At 41.3% G+C, this 17543-nt stretch overlaps 1 protein-coding gene across 1 annotated transcript in view; it reads right to left on the bottom strand.

Annotated features, from left to right (window-relative positions):
• Nucleotides 1-2217: 2217 nt before the first annotated feature.
• Nucleotides 2218-17543, bottom strand: part of LOC134747778 (forkhead box protein N3-like) — a 29829-nt gene continuing 14503 nt past the window's right edge. Inside the window, exons 3-9 of the mRNA XM_063682420.1 lie at nucleotides 15596-15693; nucleotides 14993-15057; nucleotides 12686-12958; nucleotides 12353-12427; nucleotides 11845-12054; nucleotides 11407-11562; nucleotides 2218-8966 (exon numbers count right to left, since the gene is read on the bottom strand). Coding sequence (XP_063538490.1) covers nucleotides 11425-11562; nucleotides 11845-12054; nucleotides 12353-12427; nucleotides 12686-12958; nucleotides 14993-15057; nucleotides 15596-15693 — 859 coding nt within the window. The 3' untranslated portion in view covers nucleotides 2218-8966; nucleotides 11407-11424. The remainder of the gene's footprint in view (nucleotides 8967-11406; nucleotides 11563-11844; nucleotides 12055-12352; nucleotides 12428-12685; nucleotides 12959-14992; nucleotides 15058-15595; nucleotides 15694-17543) is intronic.

Below are 17543 nucleotides of genomic sequence, written 5' to 3'. Positions count from 1 at the left end.
TCGCTCGAGATTAAATTATAGAGTCTTTCGCTTTCTCGGGACTCAAAATAAACACTCGCAAGAAAAACCAACTTTCCTCTCTTGTTGCACAAATAACTATTTCAACGGAGCTGCTCGTAAAGGCTCTCTTGATTGTTCAAAAACGAATGAGAAAGTTGCATTCTATCCTCAAGAGTGGCAATAGTATAGATTGTTAACCAAGGGATGAAATGATGCCTTTCACCCGAGTTAAACACTACTTTTCATTTTGAATACGAGGAAAGTAAAATGCATGTGTTTTAAACATGACCAAGTATAAATTATAGTATTTCTTAAGGATACTTTCAGTTAACAATTTAGGCAAAAGTATTATTTATGTAATGGAGAGTCAAATGTCAGAATGGAAATTGTATAACAAATCCATTTAAACTCAAATTTCAATTGCTTATCGTAAAAAAATTCAAACAATCTTACTTCGTACGTAAAATCTAGTGCAGACACCGTATCATTTTCTGCACACCTTTCAGAGCATGAGAAATGAAAAGTAATTTGATGCTTTTTAGTTGTTTCCGTATGTAGGTAGGCTGGTAGAATTGACTTTTGAAAGGTAAATATTACGTTACTTTGGATTTGATTTGGTTTTATTTGATGTTTTACTGTTAGTAGGTACCTATTTTTCTCGGGTTGGCGTGGTGAAAAATTTGTGTTTCACTCGGTAGCAAAATGTGTTTAACTTGACCATCGTGCCTTGAAACCCTCGCAACGCTCAAAATTCCACTTTTCGAACCACTCACTACGTTCGTGGTTCAATTATGGAGTTTATCACGAGCAAATGCCATGAAAAAAATCATAAGGAAACTAGACTATAGACTAAAGTTGGCTCGATAGAAAAAAAATACAAAACATGTTAAATTTTTATTTATTTTAAGTTGTAATTTTAGTATAATGGCGAGTGGTATCTTAGAGGTATCACACCCCAGTAAAAGATACAGTGTAAAGAAAAACAATTTGGAATATTACGCGAAACTCTGCGTAGGGGGCGCCACTACCACAATCTGAGGGTATATCGCGAATCAAGAAAATCGAAATTTCGTTATTATCTAACATCTCTGTCACTCTTGCATATTCGAGCGATAAAGAGGCAGATAGCGAAATTTCGGATTCGCGGTAGACAAAACGAACCGCCTTTTTTTACTCGAGTACCAAACTCTACAAGAGGGCCGTCTTGTAGCATAGAAATCGCAGCTCATTGAAGACTAAACATAACACCTAGAACACTTACCCCCCGGCGCAAGAGAAAAATGGGTAACCTGGATGATCGCTGCCTGGAAGTCCTTAAATAAATTAAGATCAGGAGTGGGCCGATCCAAAGACAACCTTCTGAAATGGGGAATCAACCCGGGACAAAGTGATGTACTGTCACAGAATAGGTAATAGTATTATTTTGATACATTTTTTAATTCATCGTTATTTATTCATCAATCAACAAATAGTATTATCATACAGAACGGCCACCAAAGAGTAGTATAATATATACGGCCACGCACCGCCCCGCCCCGACTCGAATTACCTCGCCCCGCGACAGTAGATTGACGGCCGTTTGCCGGCCGCTCAGTACTATTTTTAAGCAACTTACTCACACTATGACGCATGAGGCGTGTACAGACGTGCCGTTCACACATAGAAATGCAAGTGATTTTTGATGTATAGCGTGTCCGGTCCGCCCTGTGGTACTGTGCGAATGTGGCGACCTACAAACAACGCAACATATGATGCAGTGTTCCCTGTGTCCAACTACGTGCACTATTACAGAAGACCTCATAAGAGCTACCCCCCGGGGGTTAGAGGTGGCAAGATATTGGCAAAATATTATTTAGTCATGATCCCTTCAGTCCCTTCACACGATAAGGAGTCCTACCATACAGAAAGGAAACTTCCTACAAAACCGAAGTTTGACAGCGGTTCAGGGTCGAACATGCTATCCCTTTCCAGCATATGGCAGTATCCCTCTCGGCTATTTAGGGTTGTCAAAATTCAAGTCATTACCTGTGGTCGTGAACGCAAAGGGACGTCAAGTTGTGCCAAGCCTAATAATTGCTCGGAGCAATGCTGAGCCGAACGGAGCCGTGTTTGCCCGAAGCGAGGAGTTTCGCACCCCTGGTTTAACTAAGAGGTTGCTAAGATTTACGAATGAGAGGTAAGGAGGTAAGTAACTAAAAAATAAAATGCTAAACGTGACCTCGGTACATAATTTATTTAATGAATATGTACAAAGACAAAAGATTTTAGGACAAATAAAAATTTGACAATAACTCAACAATAGCAATAATATTAATAAAGTGGTGTTTCACAAGCCGGAAAATATCAACAACAACAATTTATTTACTTAAATATACAAGCATGCAGCGGTGTTGCCACTATACAAACAGGTTTTTTATTTATTTCAAAAAAATAATATCCCTTAGCTCAGTACTTAGTCCATCGCTTTCACCCAATAACCTACTTCATTTTAGATTCCATTAACTCTCAATAGTCCTTACACCCTGGCGGGTGCTGCCTCTGCGTGCGTCCCATGACACAGGCAAGGGCAGCAACCGCTCGGTGTACCCCTTACATTTCATTAAAGTGTCAACAGGGCATCTACGTGTTGGCTTCGGCTCCGCGCACGCCTTTTTTCTCTTTCACTCTTATAAATTTCGGTATTTCGCCATCGCCTCCTACCTATGTTGCCAACCGGTCGGTGATAAGGACAAAGCATGGCACTATTTTCTCTTTCCTCTTATAGGAATCACAATAAGACTATCTTTCTCTATCAAAGAGTGTCAGACCCTTGGTAGTGGGCGACTAGGCTAGGCCGTTAAATATATTTTAAAATGTCACTTAGGAATTCTTAGGATTAATTTTACTATAGAATGTGATCCGATTTTTTTTTGTCAAATATTTTCGACGTAATTATGAGGTCCTGGCAATTGGATTCGTCACGGGAGTTGATTCCACTGATTCTTGACAATCTATTTGACACTTTAATAATACATTTTTCTAAAACCAGCGGGTTTAGCACGGTAGCATTTTTATCGCCTGTCACCATGCCTGTCACGTTCTAACAAGTAGGTAAGTGCGAAAGTAACAGGTGATAAAAATGCAACCATGCAGACACCGCTTCACAAGCACGCATGATTTAATGGCAACACCTTAACACGAGCCATAAAACAATAAAATTATTCTAAATAAAATTAAATATTACGAGAAGTATTCTCTAACAAAGTTCTCTTTCAAAAAACCAATACCAACTACAACTACCTAAATAATAACAGAGTCACATAACTTATTAATAAATTATATTAAATTATTCTGATTCACGATTACTTGAAAGCCGCAACAATTTTAATATCATATTGATATAACCTTTTTTTTAACTGCATTACTTATATATGAACAATTGATTTGATATATAGTTAACGCTATCTCTACTGAGCTCGTTCACTTACGTACTAACAATGGCAATATGTTAAACAAAAGCCATTATGTCTTTTGTGCCTGAGCGCGTGGCCTTTGTGCCTGAGGCTCCCACACAATAGCCACGCGATCAGGCACAAAGGCCACGCGCTCAGGCACAAAAGAAATAATGGCTTTTGTTTAACAGAATGCCATTGTCAGTGAAGGTAAATGGACGAGCTCAGTAGTTAGACCGCATACTATACAATTTAATCGTTCATACATAAGAAACGTAAAATATAGCACACTATAAAGAAATCGCAATGTAATGTATCACACATATTATATCATGTAAGTAGCATCTACCAGCAAAATACTACTACAATTATGTACTAATTATTGCTGTAAAGTTTCATCTACGTTCCTTATACCACCGAAAGAAAGGCTAGTTTCCTACAGCCGGGGAACAAACTACATGGGACTATAAACCTTATTGATTTTCTTTTCATATTAGGAACAAAAACCGGCCAAATGCGAGTCGGACTCGCGCACCGAGGGTTCCGCACTTTTTAGTATTTGTTGTTATAGTGGAAACAGAAATACATCATCTGTGAAAATTTCAACTGTCATCAACTGTCATCTTGTGTATCACGGTTCATGAGATACAGCCTGGTGACAGAAGTACAGCGGAGTCTTAGTAATAGGGTCCCGTTTTTACCCTTTGGGTACGGAACCCTAAAAACACCAGAAAGTAGTCATCTGTTCCCACTTTTCCCTCAACATATGAAAACTGTCAGTAAATTTAAATAAATCAAAATGGGAATTACTTAGGGCATATCTGAAAAGAGAAGTTTCTCTCTTACTATAGTCTGCATCTTCACAAATGATTTTTTCGCCAAATCCTAATCTGTTAAACAAAAGCCATTGTGTATTAACGAGTGGCATGCGCTCACCAACAATGGGCATGCGCACACAGAAAAGGAACAAAGGCTGTTGTTTAACAGATTAGGCTCTTTGGCGAAAAAAATCATTTGAGAAGATGCAGATTCTACTAGAGTATGGAAGAAAAAGACATGCTACGCCGACCCCAAGTGAATGGGACAAGGGCAAGCGAATGATGAGTTTTTAAGATTAAAATTAATGTATGTACACTATGTTAGTCTGTAAGGTATGTATCTATGGGGCTTTGTTGCCTGACAAGAAATGATTTTTGATTTGATTTGTAGCACCGATTCCTTAGAGCGAAGTGAGGAAGGGCCTAATTTAGGTTAAATCGCATGCGTTTCTTCCCCGACACAGTTATCTACGAGAAAATAATGAGTAAAGATGGAAGACGCCTCTAAATACAGCAAAATTGTATGTATTTATATTTAGCATTAAACATATTACTATATCACTTATAGCCTAATCTATGCGTTACATAATATAATTTATTTATGTAAATACATTCAAATGAATTGAATTCGCTTGTAATATGACGATAACAGTTCTATAATAATTTTGGCACAGCGACGAATGAGTGTGAGAATACAATATAAATTATTTATTATAATTATTATGTTGAGTAAAACGCTATTTTAAATAAAGGTGACACACACCTTGAAACTTTATATTATAGAATTTTTCAAACAGCTTTCATTTCAATATTTTGCGAGATTTTGTGTTTTAAGGTTCTAAATCGCTCCGAGTATGTCCTTAAACTACGTCCAAAAGAGAGGTATGGGCACTGTGAATGACATTTAGCTTTGTGTGGTAGGGCACAGGACAGGGGATGTCATTCCAGATCTAGAGCAGAGCCCAACTGGGGAGGCATCTCCACCTTACAGAAAACCGCAGCCAAATAACACTAGACCCTACTAATAGTGTTGTGTTCCTGCCGGTGAGTAAGGTTGCCAGAGCTCGAGGGAGAGGAGTGTTAGGGTCGGCAACGCGCATGTAACTCCTCTGGAGTTGCAGGCGTACATAGGCTATGGAGACTGCTTACATCAGGCGGGCCGTATGCTTGTTTGCCACCGACGTAGTATAAAAAAAATGGTATAGATGACCGCTGTCACCGTACCCAAGCATTTGAAAAATACTATAATGAAATCACCCAGCGTAATACAACCTTGAATAAAAATGTTTGAACATGGCAGTTTGACTACCATAGTCATTTTATATGTATCCAGGGCTCGGAACCGGTATTTTTTTAAAACCCCGAAATAGCCCAATATTTTGAATTATTTTATGCTCATTACGTAGGACTGAATCATGTGTTTAGGAAACAATTTTGCATTATTAAAACGTCCCATTAAAAATGAAATTATAAACAAAAGAACGAAAAAGAACGTAATAATACCGGTATTTTTGTAAGGAGCAAATACCGGTTTCCGATCCCTGTATTTATCTTTCTTGCCGTGTCAAGTATTAAAGGTATGGCAAAAAAGCATTTAGACGAAAATAGCATGATTAATTTGCTCAAAAAAAGTTTTGTAGAACATGACGCAAACGTCACGTCGGATTTTGTTAAAAATAAATTCATACAAATAAAATAGTTACAGCTACGACCAGTTTGACACTGACATAAACGTGGACGAAACTTACTTCTATGCATCTCGCTCGTACTCGCATACTAGTGCGAGCGAGATGTATAGAAAGTAAATTACGTAAACGTTAGCGTACATGTCAGTGTTGACACTGTCAGTGACTCGGGGTACGGGTACCGGTAACATGAAAAGTACCACTTCAGGGCTCAAAACAAAAGATTGTAATACATTTCACTAATAAATAATATTGCTTCTTCACAAATCAGTCATTGCTTCAGTCTAACATTATTCTATGCGTAACTTAATTTCTTTCATAATTTAAACTTAAAACACATTTAAAACAAAATATACGTACAATATTTATAAAACACGCAATCGCTTATAATTACAGAAATAAATACGATTTTATAAATTAAGTGATGTCAGTTACTCTAGTAAAATGCATCACTTTGTCGATCGTCTATAACAGCTATTTCTTTTCTAATCTTTGATGTTATTTCAGCCTAATTGATGATCGACAAAATAGTACCTTTTTCTGAGAACGACACATTTGCATACCGACTGGCGATGTGTGTGAGCCCAAGTGAAATAGTATCATAACAAAACTTATTAAATATATATATTAAAACTGGTCACTCAAGTACCTATTTTAACATTTTTAAAAGTAGAAAATTGCTCGACACGTTTAGCTCCATACCGAGGACGGAGTACTATTTAAATTAGTCATCCGAATTTTAACCTAACTTAAACTGTGTGAGGTGTGCAATAATAAGTACATTGTTAACCAAGGGATAAAAGGCACTCACTAGCACGCAAACGCAGTGAGAGCGCCAATAGTTCGAGGCTGAAATGATGCCTTTCACCCGAGTTAAACACTCTACTTTTCATTTCAATACGAGGAAAGTTAAATGTTTTTTTTAAACATGACTAAGTATAATTTTTTATAGCATTTCTTGAGGGTACTTTCAATTAAACATTTCGGTAAAAGTATCGGTATTTACGGAATGGGGAGTTAAATATCATAATGGAAATTGTTTAACAAATCTATTTAAAACCCAATTGTTTATTGTAAAAAAAACGTACTTAAAAAGTAAAATGCTTGAGTGCAGAAACGTATCACTTTCTGCAAACTTTTTAGAACAACAATGACCCTCTTTCAGAGCATGAGAAATTAAAAGAGTATTGTATTGTACGGAACTACGGAAGGCTTAGCGAAGCACACCCGCCTATTCCTATCTCTATCGCACGCGCGTAATTATACTCGTATTGTTGTCTCGCCCACGATGGCGACGGTCAATGCCACTGTACGTGCGGGACAGCTATATATTTATTCGCGTGCAATAGAGATAGGAACAGGCGGGTCAGTGTATGAAATTTTTCGAGTTTAGCGTCTTATTTTAGCTGGAAAACTTTTATTTTATTAGTAAGTGGTTTTGAAGGCATAGTACATATTTCACTATTTATATACACACTAAGGTAAAGTTTGTGAATACCCCACAAATGACAGCCATATTTAATGTTATTACAGTCGGATACATAATAGATAAAAACTATTAAGAAATCACAAAAGATAACGTATATCAAAATATTATACTATTTAAATATTTAAATAAATATTAAATATCCTTAAATTAATTCAGCTAATAAATTATCAATAAAACAGCAGATAAGCTAAATAAATAGAATGCAATTTTAAAACTTAAGTATATAGATTATCACATTTCCGTTATATTTTCTTTTTAAAAGGTGCAGTCATTACTATACTGGCAACATTTGGCATTCAACAAAATAGGTACCTACTTGTAAAATAGACGGAAATGTGTTAACACTAGAATTACCTTCAATTATTATATAAAAACATTTTCTTACGATTAAGAATGAGTAATTAAAATGTATAAGGAGAAAAACCTAAATGCATGGATCCTAGTACTGGGTCAATTTTCAGATTTGCCTGCGTGTAAACTCCGTCAAACCATACTAAAATGTATGTAAAGTTTGACGGAGTTGTGCCTGACCGCAGTCATATAATTTGATAACGAACCTACTATTTCCCATTCTCTTTACAGCCAGGTATTGCTACTATGGTTGTTATAGAGCTGCATTTGAATACCGTAATTAAGTACATTGTGTATTATGGGCGTTATACAAGAATTTACGAACGAGTGTGAATTGAAGCCCGAAGCCGGAGGCGAGGGCTTAATTAACACTAGTTTGTAATTCCTGGCCGCCCGTTGCACACACAATGTTTTTCATCACACTTGTGAGGAAAAGAGATAAAACTAAGTTAATTTCGGAAGTACGTTACAGGCTTCGTTCGAAAGGGACCGCCTCGCCTGTGATGAAAAATAAATAGTAATAGTGTTATGTGATGTATAATTACAGAACTATTTGCATGGAAAAGAGGTTCTAAGTTCTAACTAATGAGTGAGTTATTTTCCCTTAAATATTATCCAAGTATCAACAACTCAGGGCGAGCTCTAAAATTGATTTTTCTTTAATGGACTAGAGAATGGTAAACATTTTTATCTATAACCGTCACAGTAGACGCTATTTAAATATTAGTTCTACGAACTTATGCCAACGATTCATTGGTCGCCGCTTGATCTGAGCTAGGCCCTAGCGCATTTCTTTGAGAAACTTTACAAAACACTTATTATTAGATTCCCATTGCTAGAAGCGATTGAGCAGTAACATAATTAAATTGCTTTAACACAGTAACAGACGCATGCCGACTTTACAAATTAAATTATAAATTAACTATACTTAAAAACCGCTTTAGTTCATAAAACTTCACGAATCCATGTATCATGATTTCATGAAGTGTTTCATAACGTTACACTTGATCTATACAATTTTACACATAATATTTCGTTTGATCAAATCGATCGAACATAAGAGCTGCCACTTTTTATAACTCAATAGTCCAATGTTTCACTTTAAAAATTAATGTTCGCAAAGAAAAGGCTCGGTACATAACCGCGCAATGAAAACAGTGATGGTGGCAACGTATCGCTCGAACTCACTTGTCTGAAATAAGAGAAAAAAATACATTAAAACGGGTTCCGGTAATTGTCGGTCATTGCATCCCGGGCGATAATTTGTAAAGTGGTTAAGGGCGATGCGTAATGAACCCTCGTGGACGGCAGCTGCCGCTCCGCTGGTAAGTTGTGGATCCATCCACATTTTTTTTAAATTAGCCATTGCGTCCCCGTCCGAGTACGAGTGACTGTAGTGGAGCCGACTGTACCTAGAGTGGACACCGTTGCTAGCTGGCCGGCTCGGGACAGACGCCGGCCAGGTTGAGCAGCGCCTCGGCGGTGCGGCCGAGTACGAGTGACTGTAGTGGGGCCGACTGTACCTAGAGTGGACACCGTTGCTAGCTGGCCGGCTCGGGACAGACGCCGGCCAGGTTGAGCAGCGCCTCGGCGGTGCGGCCGAGTACGAGTGACTGTAGTGGGGCCGACTGTACCTAGAGTGGACACCGTTGCTAGCTGGCCGGCTCGGGACAGACGCCGGCCAGGTTGAGCAGCGCCTCGGCGGTGCGGCCGAGTACGAGTGACTGTAGTGGGGCCGACTGTACCTAGAGTGGACACCGTTGCTAGCTGGCCGGCTCGGGACAGACGCCGGCCAGGTTGAGCAGCGCCTCGGCGGTGCGGCCGAGTACGAGTGACTGTAGTGGGGCCGACTGTACCTAGAGTGGACACCGTTGCTAGCTGGCCGGCTCGGGACAGACGCCGGCCAGGTTGAGCAGCGCCTCGGCGGTGCGGCCGAGTACGAGTGACTGTAGTGGGGCCGACTGTACCTAGAGTGGACACCGTTGCTAGCTGGCCGGCTCGGGACAGACGCCGGCCAGGTTGAGCAGCGCCTCGGCGGTGCGGCCGAGTACGAGTGACTGTAGTGGGGCCGACTGTACCTAGAGTGGACACCGTTGCTAGCTGGCCGGCTCGGGACAGACGTCGGCCAGGTTGAGCAGCGCCTCGGCGGTGCGGCCGAGTACGAGTGACTGTAGTGGGGCCGACTGTACCTAGAGTGGACACCGTTGCTAGCTGGCCGGCTCGGGACAGACGCCGGCCAGGTTGAGCAGCGCCTCGGCGGTGCGGCCGAGTACGAGTGACTGTAGTGGGGCCGACTGTACCTAGAGTGGACACCGTTGCTAGCTGGCCGGCTCGGGACAGACGCCGGCCAGGTTGAGCAGCGCCTCGGCGGTGCGGCCGAGTACGAGTGACTGTAGTGGGGCCGACTGTACCTAGAGTGGACACCGTTGCTAGCTGGCCGGCTCGGGACAGACGCCGGCCAGGTTGAGCAGCGCCTCGGCGGTGCGGCCGAGTACGAGTGACTGTAGTGGGGCCGACTGTACCTAGAGTGGACACCGTTGCTAGCTGGCCGGCTCGGGACAGACGCCGGCCAGGTTGAGCAGCGCCTCGGCGGTGCGGCCGAGTACGAGTGACTGTAGTGGGGCCGACTGTACCTAGAGTGGACACCGTTGCTAGCTGGCCGGCTCGGGACAGACGCCGGCCAGGTTGAGCAGCGCCTCGGCGGTGCGGCCGAGTACGAGTGACTGTAGTGGGGCCGACTGTACCTAGAGTGGACACCGTTGCTAGCTGGCCGGCTCGGGACAGACGCCGGCCAGGTTGAGCAGCGCCTCGGCGGTGCGGCCGAGTACGAGTGACTGTAGTGGGGCCGACTGTACCTAGAGTGGACACCGTTGCTAGCTGGCCGGCTCGGGACAGACGCCGGCCAGGTTGAGCAGCGCCTCGGCGGTGCGGCCGAGTACGAGTGACTGTAGTGGGGCCGACTGTACCTAGAGTGGACACCGTTGCTAGCTGGCCGGCTCGGGACAGACGCCGGCCAGGTTGAGCAGCGCCTCGGCGGTGCGGCCGAGTACGAGTGACTGTAGTGGGGCCGACTGTACCTAGAGTGGACACCGTTGCTAGCTGGCCGGCTCGGGACAGACGCCGGCCAGGTTGAGCAGCGCCTCGGCGGTGCGGCCGAGTACGAGTGACTGTAGTGGGGCCGACTGTACCTAGAGTGGACACCGTTGCTAGCTGGCCGGCTCGGGACAGACGCCGGCCAGGTTGAGCAGCGCCTCGGCGGTGCGGCCGAGTACGAGTGACTGTAGTGGGGCCGACTGTACCTAGAGTGGACACCGTTGCTAGCTGGCCGGCTCGGGACAGACGCCGGCCAGGTTGAGCAGCGCCTCGGCGGTGCGGCCGAGTACGAGTGACTGTAGTGGGGCCGACTGTACCTAGAGTGGACACCGTTGCTAGCTGGCCGGCTCGGGACAGACGCCGGCCAGGTTGAGCAGCGCCTCGGCGGTGCGGCCGAGTACGAGTGACTGTAGTGGGGCCGACTGTACCTAGAGTGGACACCGTTGCTAGCTGGCCGGCTCGGGACAGACGCCGGCCAGGTTGAGCAGCGCCTCGGCGGTGCGGCCGAGTACGAGTGACTGTAGTGGGGCCGACTGTACCTAGAGTGGACACCGTTGCTAGCTGGCCGGCTCGGGACAGACGCCGGCCAGGTTGAGCAGCGCCTCGGCGGTGCGGCGCTCCTCGCCGCCGCCCGAGTACGAGTGCTCGTCGCGCGCGCAGCGAGAGATCACCAGGTGGTGCGCCGCTGGCGGCAGCTGGAATAAAAATAACTAAGTAATTATAGATATTTTTGGGTCAACATGCAAAGCTTGTACTATGGGTGCTACACCCATAACTCGGGAACAAACATTTATGATAAACACAAATAAATGCCCTTAAACCCGAGGCCCTACCGACTACCGACTAGGCTAGGAGGCCGTTACAAATGTTCAATAAATATGTTACCTGGGCGAGCTAATTTTGGTGGCCCATGACGGGGTGCAACGAACCATAGGAAAAATATCGCCGGGTCGGGAGTGTAGTGTAGTGTAGTGTACCTGGTCGAGCACAGCAGGCCCGTACTTCATGGCGAGCACGGTGGCGGCGGCCAGGTACTCGTCGGCGCCGGGCTCGGGGCGCGGCCGCGCGAGGCGGCGCGCCAGGAACGGGAACAGCGCCGGGTCGGGCGAGTTCTTGGCCAGGGGCGACTCCGCCTCCCCGGGAGGCTCCGCCTCGCAAGGCGCCGGGATGGGCTGCCGCCCGAACGCCTACGGACAACAAATCATCTTTACACGTACTGTGTTAACCCTTTTACCGTCAAAGATGTCAGCTGACGCGCGCGGCTACTTCGATATCCGAGTTGCTACGATTACGCACCGCACACGATGGGCTTTGCGTTCAAAAGGTTAATGTGCAGTGAGTTTAAGTCCTCACTGAGCCCTGAGCGGACGGCCGTGCGTGCCCGGGATCGCGGATAACATTGTTATTGAATTGTTATTTTTAACAAAAAAAAGTAATATCAAGACACTTTAAAGCCTGTTTGCGTATATTTCCAGCGGACTGTACCTGTAATAGTGTAGACCGATGCTGAGGGTCAACTGTCCAAAGGGAGCCCTTGCCGAGACCTGGAGCGGCTGCCACCTGCAACAATAGGAATAGTTCCTTCATTACCTACCTTTCTTCTTAAGTTTAGATTCTTCTGTAATATGGATAATTATACAAAAACAATATAAAATACTTATAAACATACTAATAATATAAAAATCTCGTGCTGAGGCCGCTATAGCCATGAAGATATCACGAGTAGATATGATAGTAACTGTTTATCGATAATTGCCCACTCAGTCTTGGTGGCCCATGAGGGGTGAATCATAGAAATATCACCTGTAGAGTACAAACCTTGTGGAAGCACTTGTTAAGCGACAGATTATGCCGCACGCTGTTCTTCCAGCCCTGCGGCGCGTGTCTGAAGTACGGGAAGTGCCGCACGATCCACGCGTATATCTCCTTCACGGGCAGGGCTCGCGCTGGCGCCGCTTCTATCGCCATGAAGATGAGACAGGAGAAGGAGTAGGGGGGTTTGCTGTGTGTGGGCGCGGGGGAGGGCGGGGCTTTGACGGGCGTGCGCGGGGGGGATGCGCGGGGGGCTGGGGGTGGCGTCGTTTGTTCCGTCTGAAAGAAAGATACTATGTGTAAGTCTTAGATATATTTGCCATTTTCAATTAAAAGGGTACTTATTGTCGCTTGTCAGTAAGGCGCTATTTCCATATAGCTTCAATTAGAAATTAACCTTAACGACAACCGACAATGTGGTACCTTTTGGTTGAAAACGTCACATATAAGGACGTTTGCAATAAACCGCTGGTCATCGTTAACCCTCTGAACGCCACGCCTATCGTTCGCGTTATCGTGAACCTTGTTGGAATGTACGAAGGTTGATATTAGGCTGTAGCCGCGGGCGTATTTGGCGATCAAAGGGTTAAAGCGTCCGCAAAATTTTACTGTATGGGAAATTTCATAGTTCACTGCCGAGTACAGTTGGTCAGATCAGAACTAAGTAAAATTGGTAACTAACTACGTAGTAACAAGTGTACAATCAGTGTGTAACTGGTCAATTTTATTATACGATCAAAATAAACTAATTTCATCTAAACTGAAATGGACGTCATATAATTAAAGAAAAAGTGACGAAGCCCTCCAGTGATCTGGCCTTCACAACTTCGGGCTTCGTCACTTTTTCTTTAATATATGCCATCTATTTCAGTTTATAATTTATAATTTTATATAGTGTGACTACCTACTCAAAAAACACAAACGAAAATGTTTAATAAAATAATTTGATTTGTTCCCAAAGTTGTGTTCATCATTACTAGTTATTGATTATTTTATTTCTAAGTCAATTGATCTAAATGCTTTTTTTTAATCAATCAATCAATCAAAGTTTTATTGGTAAAATAGAAGTATTTTATATGTCAACACATTATTATTATTTTATACATAGAACATTACTTACACATTTCACAGGAATAATTATACATTATTATTTTTGGTCAATTTTTTTTTATATGAATTACTTACTGATTTATATTACATTTAATTATAATTATACATTTTTAATTAATTAGGTATCAAAAAAAACTAAAGTATTACTTATTTCTATTACATGTAGTCAATATTACTGATTTATATTACATTTAATTATAATTATACATTTTTAATTACTTAGGTATCAAAAAACAATATTTAAAGTATTACTTATTTCTATTACATGTAGTCAATATTAATATTTAGCTTCTAAATCTTAAATAAATAAATAACAATCTTATACTAACTATACATAATAAATAAAATATTAGTTTTCACAAGCTATACGAACTCCATTGCATCGGGGCTAGTTAGTTTAACCAACCGTAGCGTTCAATCGCGTCAGAACCGTCCTTGTCTCATAATCCAGAAAGCACGAATCCTTTTATTCAAGCCGGCATAGAATTGTTACGGCTACCACTTGTACAAATATAAATGTTTGTTCGACAACTACCAACGCCAGAAGGCAGTAACACACAGGAGTTTCATATAGATTTACAGCCTTTTATTATTCTTAGTTTAACATCAACGACCAATATCAAAAGATAGTGAGAAACAGGAATTTTAACGTAGATTTAAAACTAGGTACTAGATATAGTTTTCTTGTATATTTACAGCCTTAAAGTATGCGTGAGCACATGTGACAAACTAAATGAAACCGATATCGTTCGTGTTGACTGGAGTGATTAGCAAGAAAGCAAGCGACCTAGTGACACAATTTTAGATAAAACCTCGCAATGCCTACAGTAAGATGCATAAATTGGGATGAATTTTGATTGTTTGAGAAAGCAATGAAAAAATGCAACTATTATTTGTTACTTTCAGGTTCCAATTAAATTGAAACGGAGTTAACATTGAATTGAAACTGTTGTAAGATATACTAACATTAAATAATTTTACGGTTTACTCGTTTGTGAAGTTTACATTGTAATGAATATTTGGCCTTAGTACAAGGTTAAAAATTCTACGTCTATTTATGAATCCGAAATGTTGAATCGCGGAAACTTATTTTTAGTGAAAACTTTTTTGCGCTTCGATCGGCCGAATCCTCACATATTTAAAGAGTTAATTATTTTCGAAATAATTTTAATCCCACATTCTTGCCTATATTAGTTGACTTACCTTTATTATGACTTGACTTCCGATCATTTTTGTGTCCTCGACGTCGCCTTTTGTTAGATTTATACCTGGAGCAAAATATTTTTTATTAGTTTCAGGATTTTTGCCTCTAAAATGAAATTGTTTCCAAAAATGATAATAAGATGGGTAGGCAGGTCAAATTGTCAATGCTCTCTTGGACGAAAAATAGGACCTTAATAGCTTAGTAGTTATACAAGTTTGAAATGCGTCCAGATTAGTCCGGCTCATTTCCACAGAAAAAATCAAAAATACGTATAATCCCATCCGGAAGAAAGGATGAAACTTGGCATGGCATGCATGCAGTAGTATAGATAAGAAAATAAAATAAAAGGGGAAGCAACTCGTGAAGCGAATGTTTTCGCCCTCCCCCACTTTTGAGTCCCATTTTTCTGTTTTTCATTGGTAACAGTAAAGTACAACAAAACGTTCAGTTAACAAGATAATTGCCTTGGAAGTATGTGCCTAGGACTTTAGTTTTCAAGTTATGCGTCGTGAATTTTTTAAAGATTTTAGCGGGATATGTTTTCTGCCTTACGATACAGCACAGGCAGTATGAACAACCTGCGAGACATCTGCTAAACTTACCCCTCAGCAGGTTCCTGTCCTGCAGCCAGCTCAGGCTGGTGAGGTCGTCGTCGTGGTCCGCGGGGGGCAGGTTGCCGGCGTTCCCGCCGCACGCCACTCTGCAAACGTACCATAATCATTAGTTATATAACTCATAGCTTTAAGTTAGGTCCCCACTGAAAACCAGCGCCACGGATTGCCGCGGCATTATGCTGAGTGGAGGTCCTATTTTCGCGTCCAATGTTTTATATGTTTGTATGTCTCCTGTGGCGTTGAAATAATGTATTTTCTTTCTTTCTTTCAATAAGTTTTTTGTCAAAAATTTCGTTTTTAATACAAGCTTTTATCGCTGACTGTATTTTTCTTTCAACAGGCAACTAATAATCATCTAACCCTAATAGGTTGCATTGTTTTATCAGAGTTCCTATGGCCACCTCCTGTGCCCTTCATCACATCAGCTCGATAGACTACGGTGACTGCTTACCATCAGGCGGGCCGTGTGCTTGTTTGCCACCGATGTGGTATGAAAAAATATATATTATAACTCTAGATAGGTATAGGTTATAGGCGTTCCAAAAATAAAGCGCTTTAATTGTGCAAATTGTATAGTTGATCTTTTGACGCGCCTATGCAAGGGAGAAATGTGCACGTGCCAACGATCTCCCGCTCCCGCACACCGATATAGAGAAAGAGACATGTTCAACAGCGAGTGTAACAAATAGGAATGGTATGAGAAAATTAAACAACAAAAACAAATTATGTAGTATTATGGGCAAGCAGAAGAACGACATGGGAGATATCTGGGGGTCTAGCTTCTGATTGTGACAAATAAACTACACAATAAGTTCGCCTTTGTACTTTGCATACTTTTTGTTTAATTGTATCTTAACCTGACTTATGTACAATAAAGAGTTTACATACATACATACAATCACATAAATATAAACAATTACAGATGACTTTCATTGTACAATAAAGTTCAGATAGTGTTTGCGTCTCAACATAACCTCAATGTGTTATCTTGAGCAATGTTACCTACTAACCCACCGAATAGATAACATTCTTGCAACGAGAAGTGATTGATCATAGGGCCAGCCCAAATTACACTGATAACGTCAATCTGTATGAGATGCTTGTCAGATGCGAAATGACGAAAGATTGGCAGGATTTATTTAGTGAAGGATGGAAAAAAAAAAAATCTTTTCACATCACCTATTCGAAAAGGGAACTTTTCTTCCCTGCTAGGAGGGATCAAAGTGGCACTTTTCTGTTCAAGGACATTTTGTTGCCTGTATGAAATATTGACACAAAGACATATGAAATTAGTATGCAGATAATCGATTACAATTTCTTTATAATCGATTACGTGCATACAATTTTTCTAACAAATAATATTTTGTTGTAATTGCAAACAAAAAATGTAATTATGTAATTAACGTATTTTAAATTAATTAATATCATATTTAAATTAAGTAAATTAATTAATTAGCGTAATATTTACAAAGAAACGTAAAAAAACTTTAGTTTAATAATTTAATTTTCATTTTGACATTTTAGGTCTCCTTAAACGCAGCCATACTTGTCTATGCAATTTAAAAAGTTTATATTTAAAAAAAATTGTACAAATATTTCACAAAGCATTATGCGGTTCTGTATTCTGTATAAATTTGTAAATACTTAGTTTAAATCAATAATAATAGGCCTTTTCATCTGTGTCAGATGTTTTAAGCAGCATCCCGGTAACGACACTAATAATAATAAATATAAGTGATATCAGTCTTCATAGTGTTCTTCCGAAGATTTGGTTCAAAGGGGTAAGAGCTAATTTGTTATCAGAAAAATCTACAAAAATAATGTACTTGATTTTCATTGTATCATTTTAGTTGTTTGCTGCTGTTTTTGAAAAGATATTAGGTACATAATTATGAGCTGTAGGTACTTTTAATTTGTCACTACAGTCACGTCTGAA

The sequence above is a fragment of the Cydia strobilella genome, chromosome 15, assembly GCF_947568885.1.
Source record: "Cydia strobilella chromosome 15, ilCydStro3.1, whole genome shotgun sequence".
NCBI lineage: Eukaryota > Metazoa > Arthropoda > Insecta > Lepidoptera > Tortricidae > Cydia > Cydia strobilella.
The sequence above is the reverse complement of the archived record's forward strand: the minus strand, read 5'-3'. Positions and strand labels throughout refer to the sequence as shown.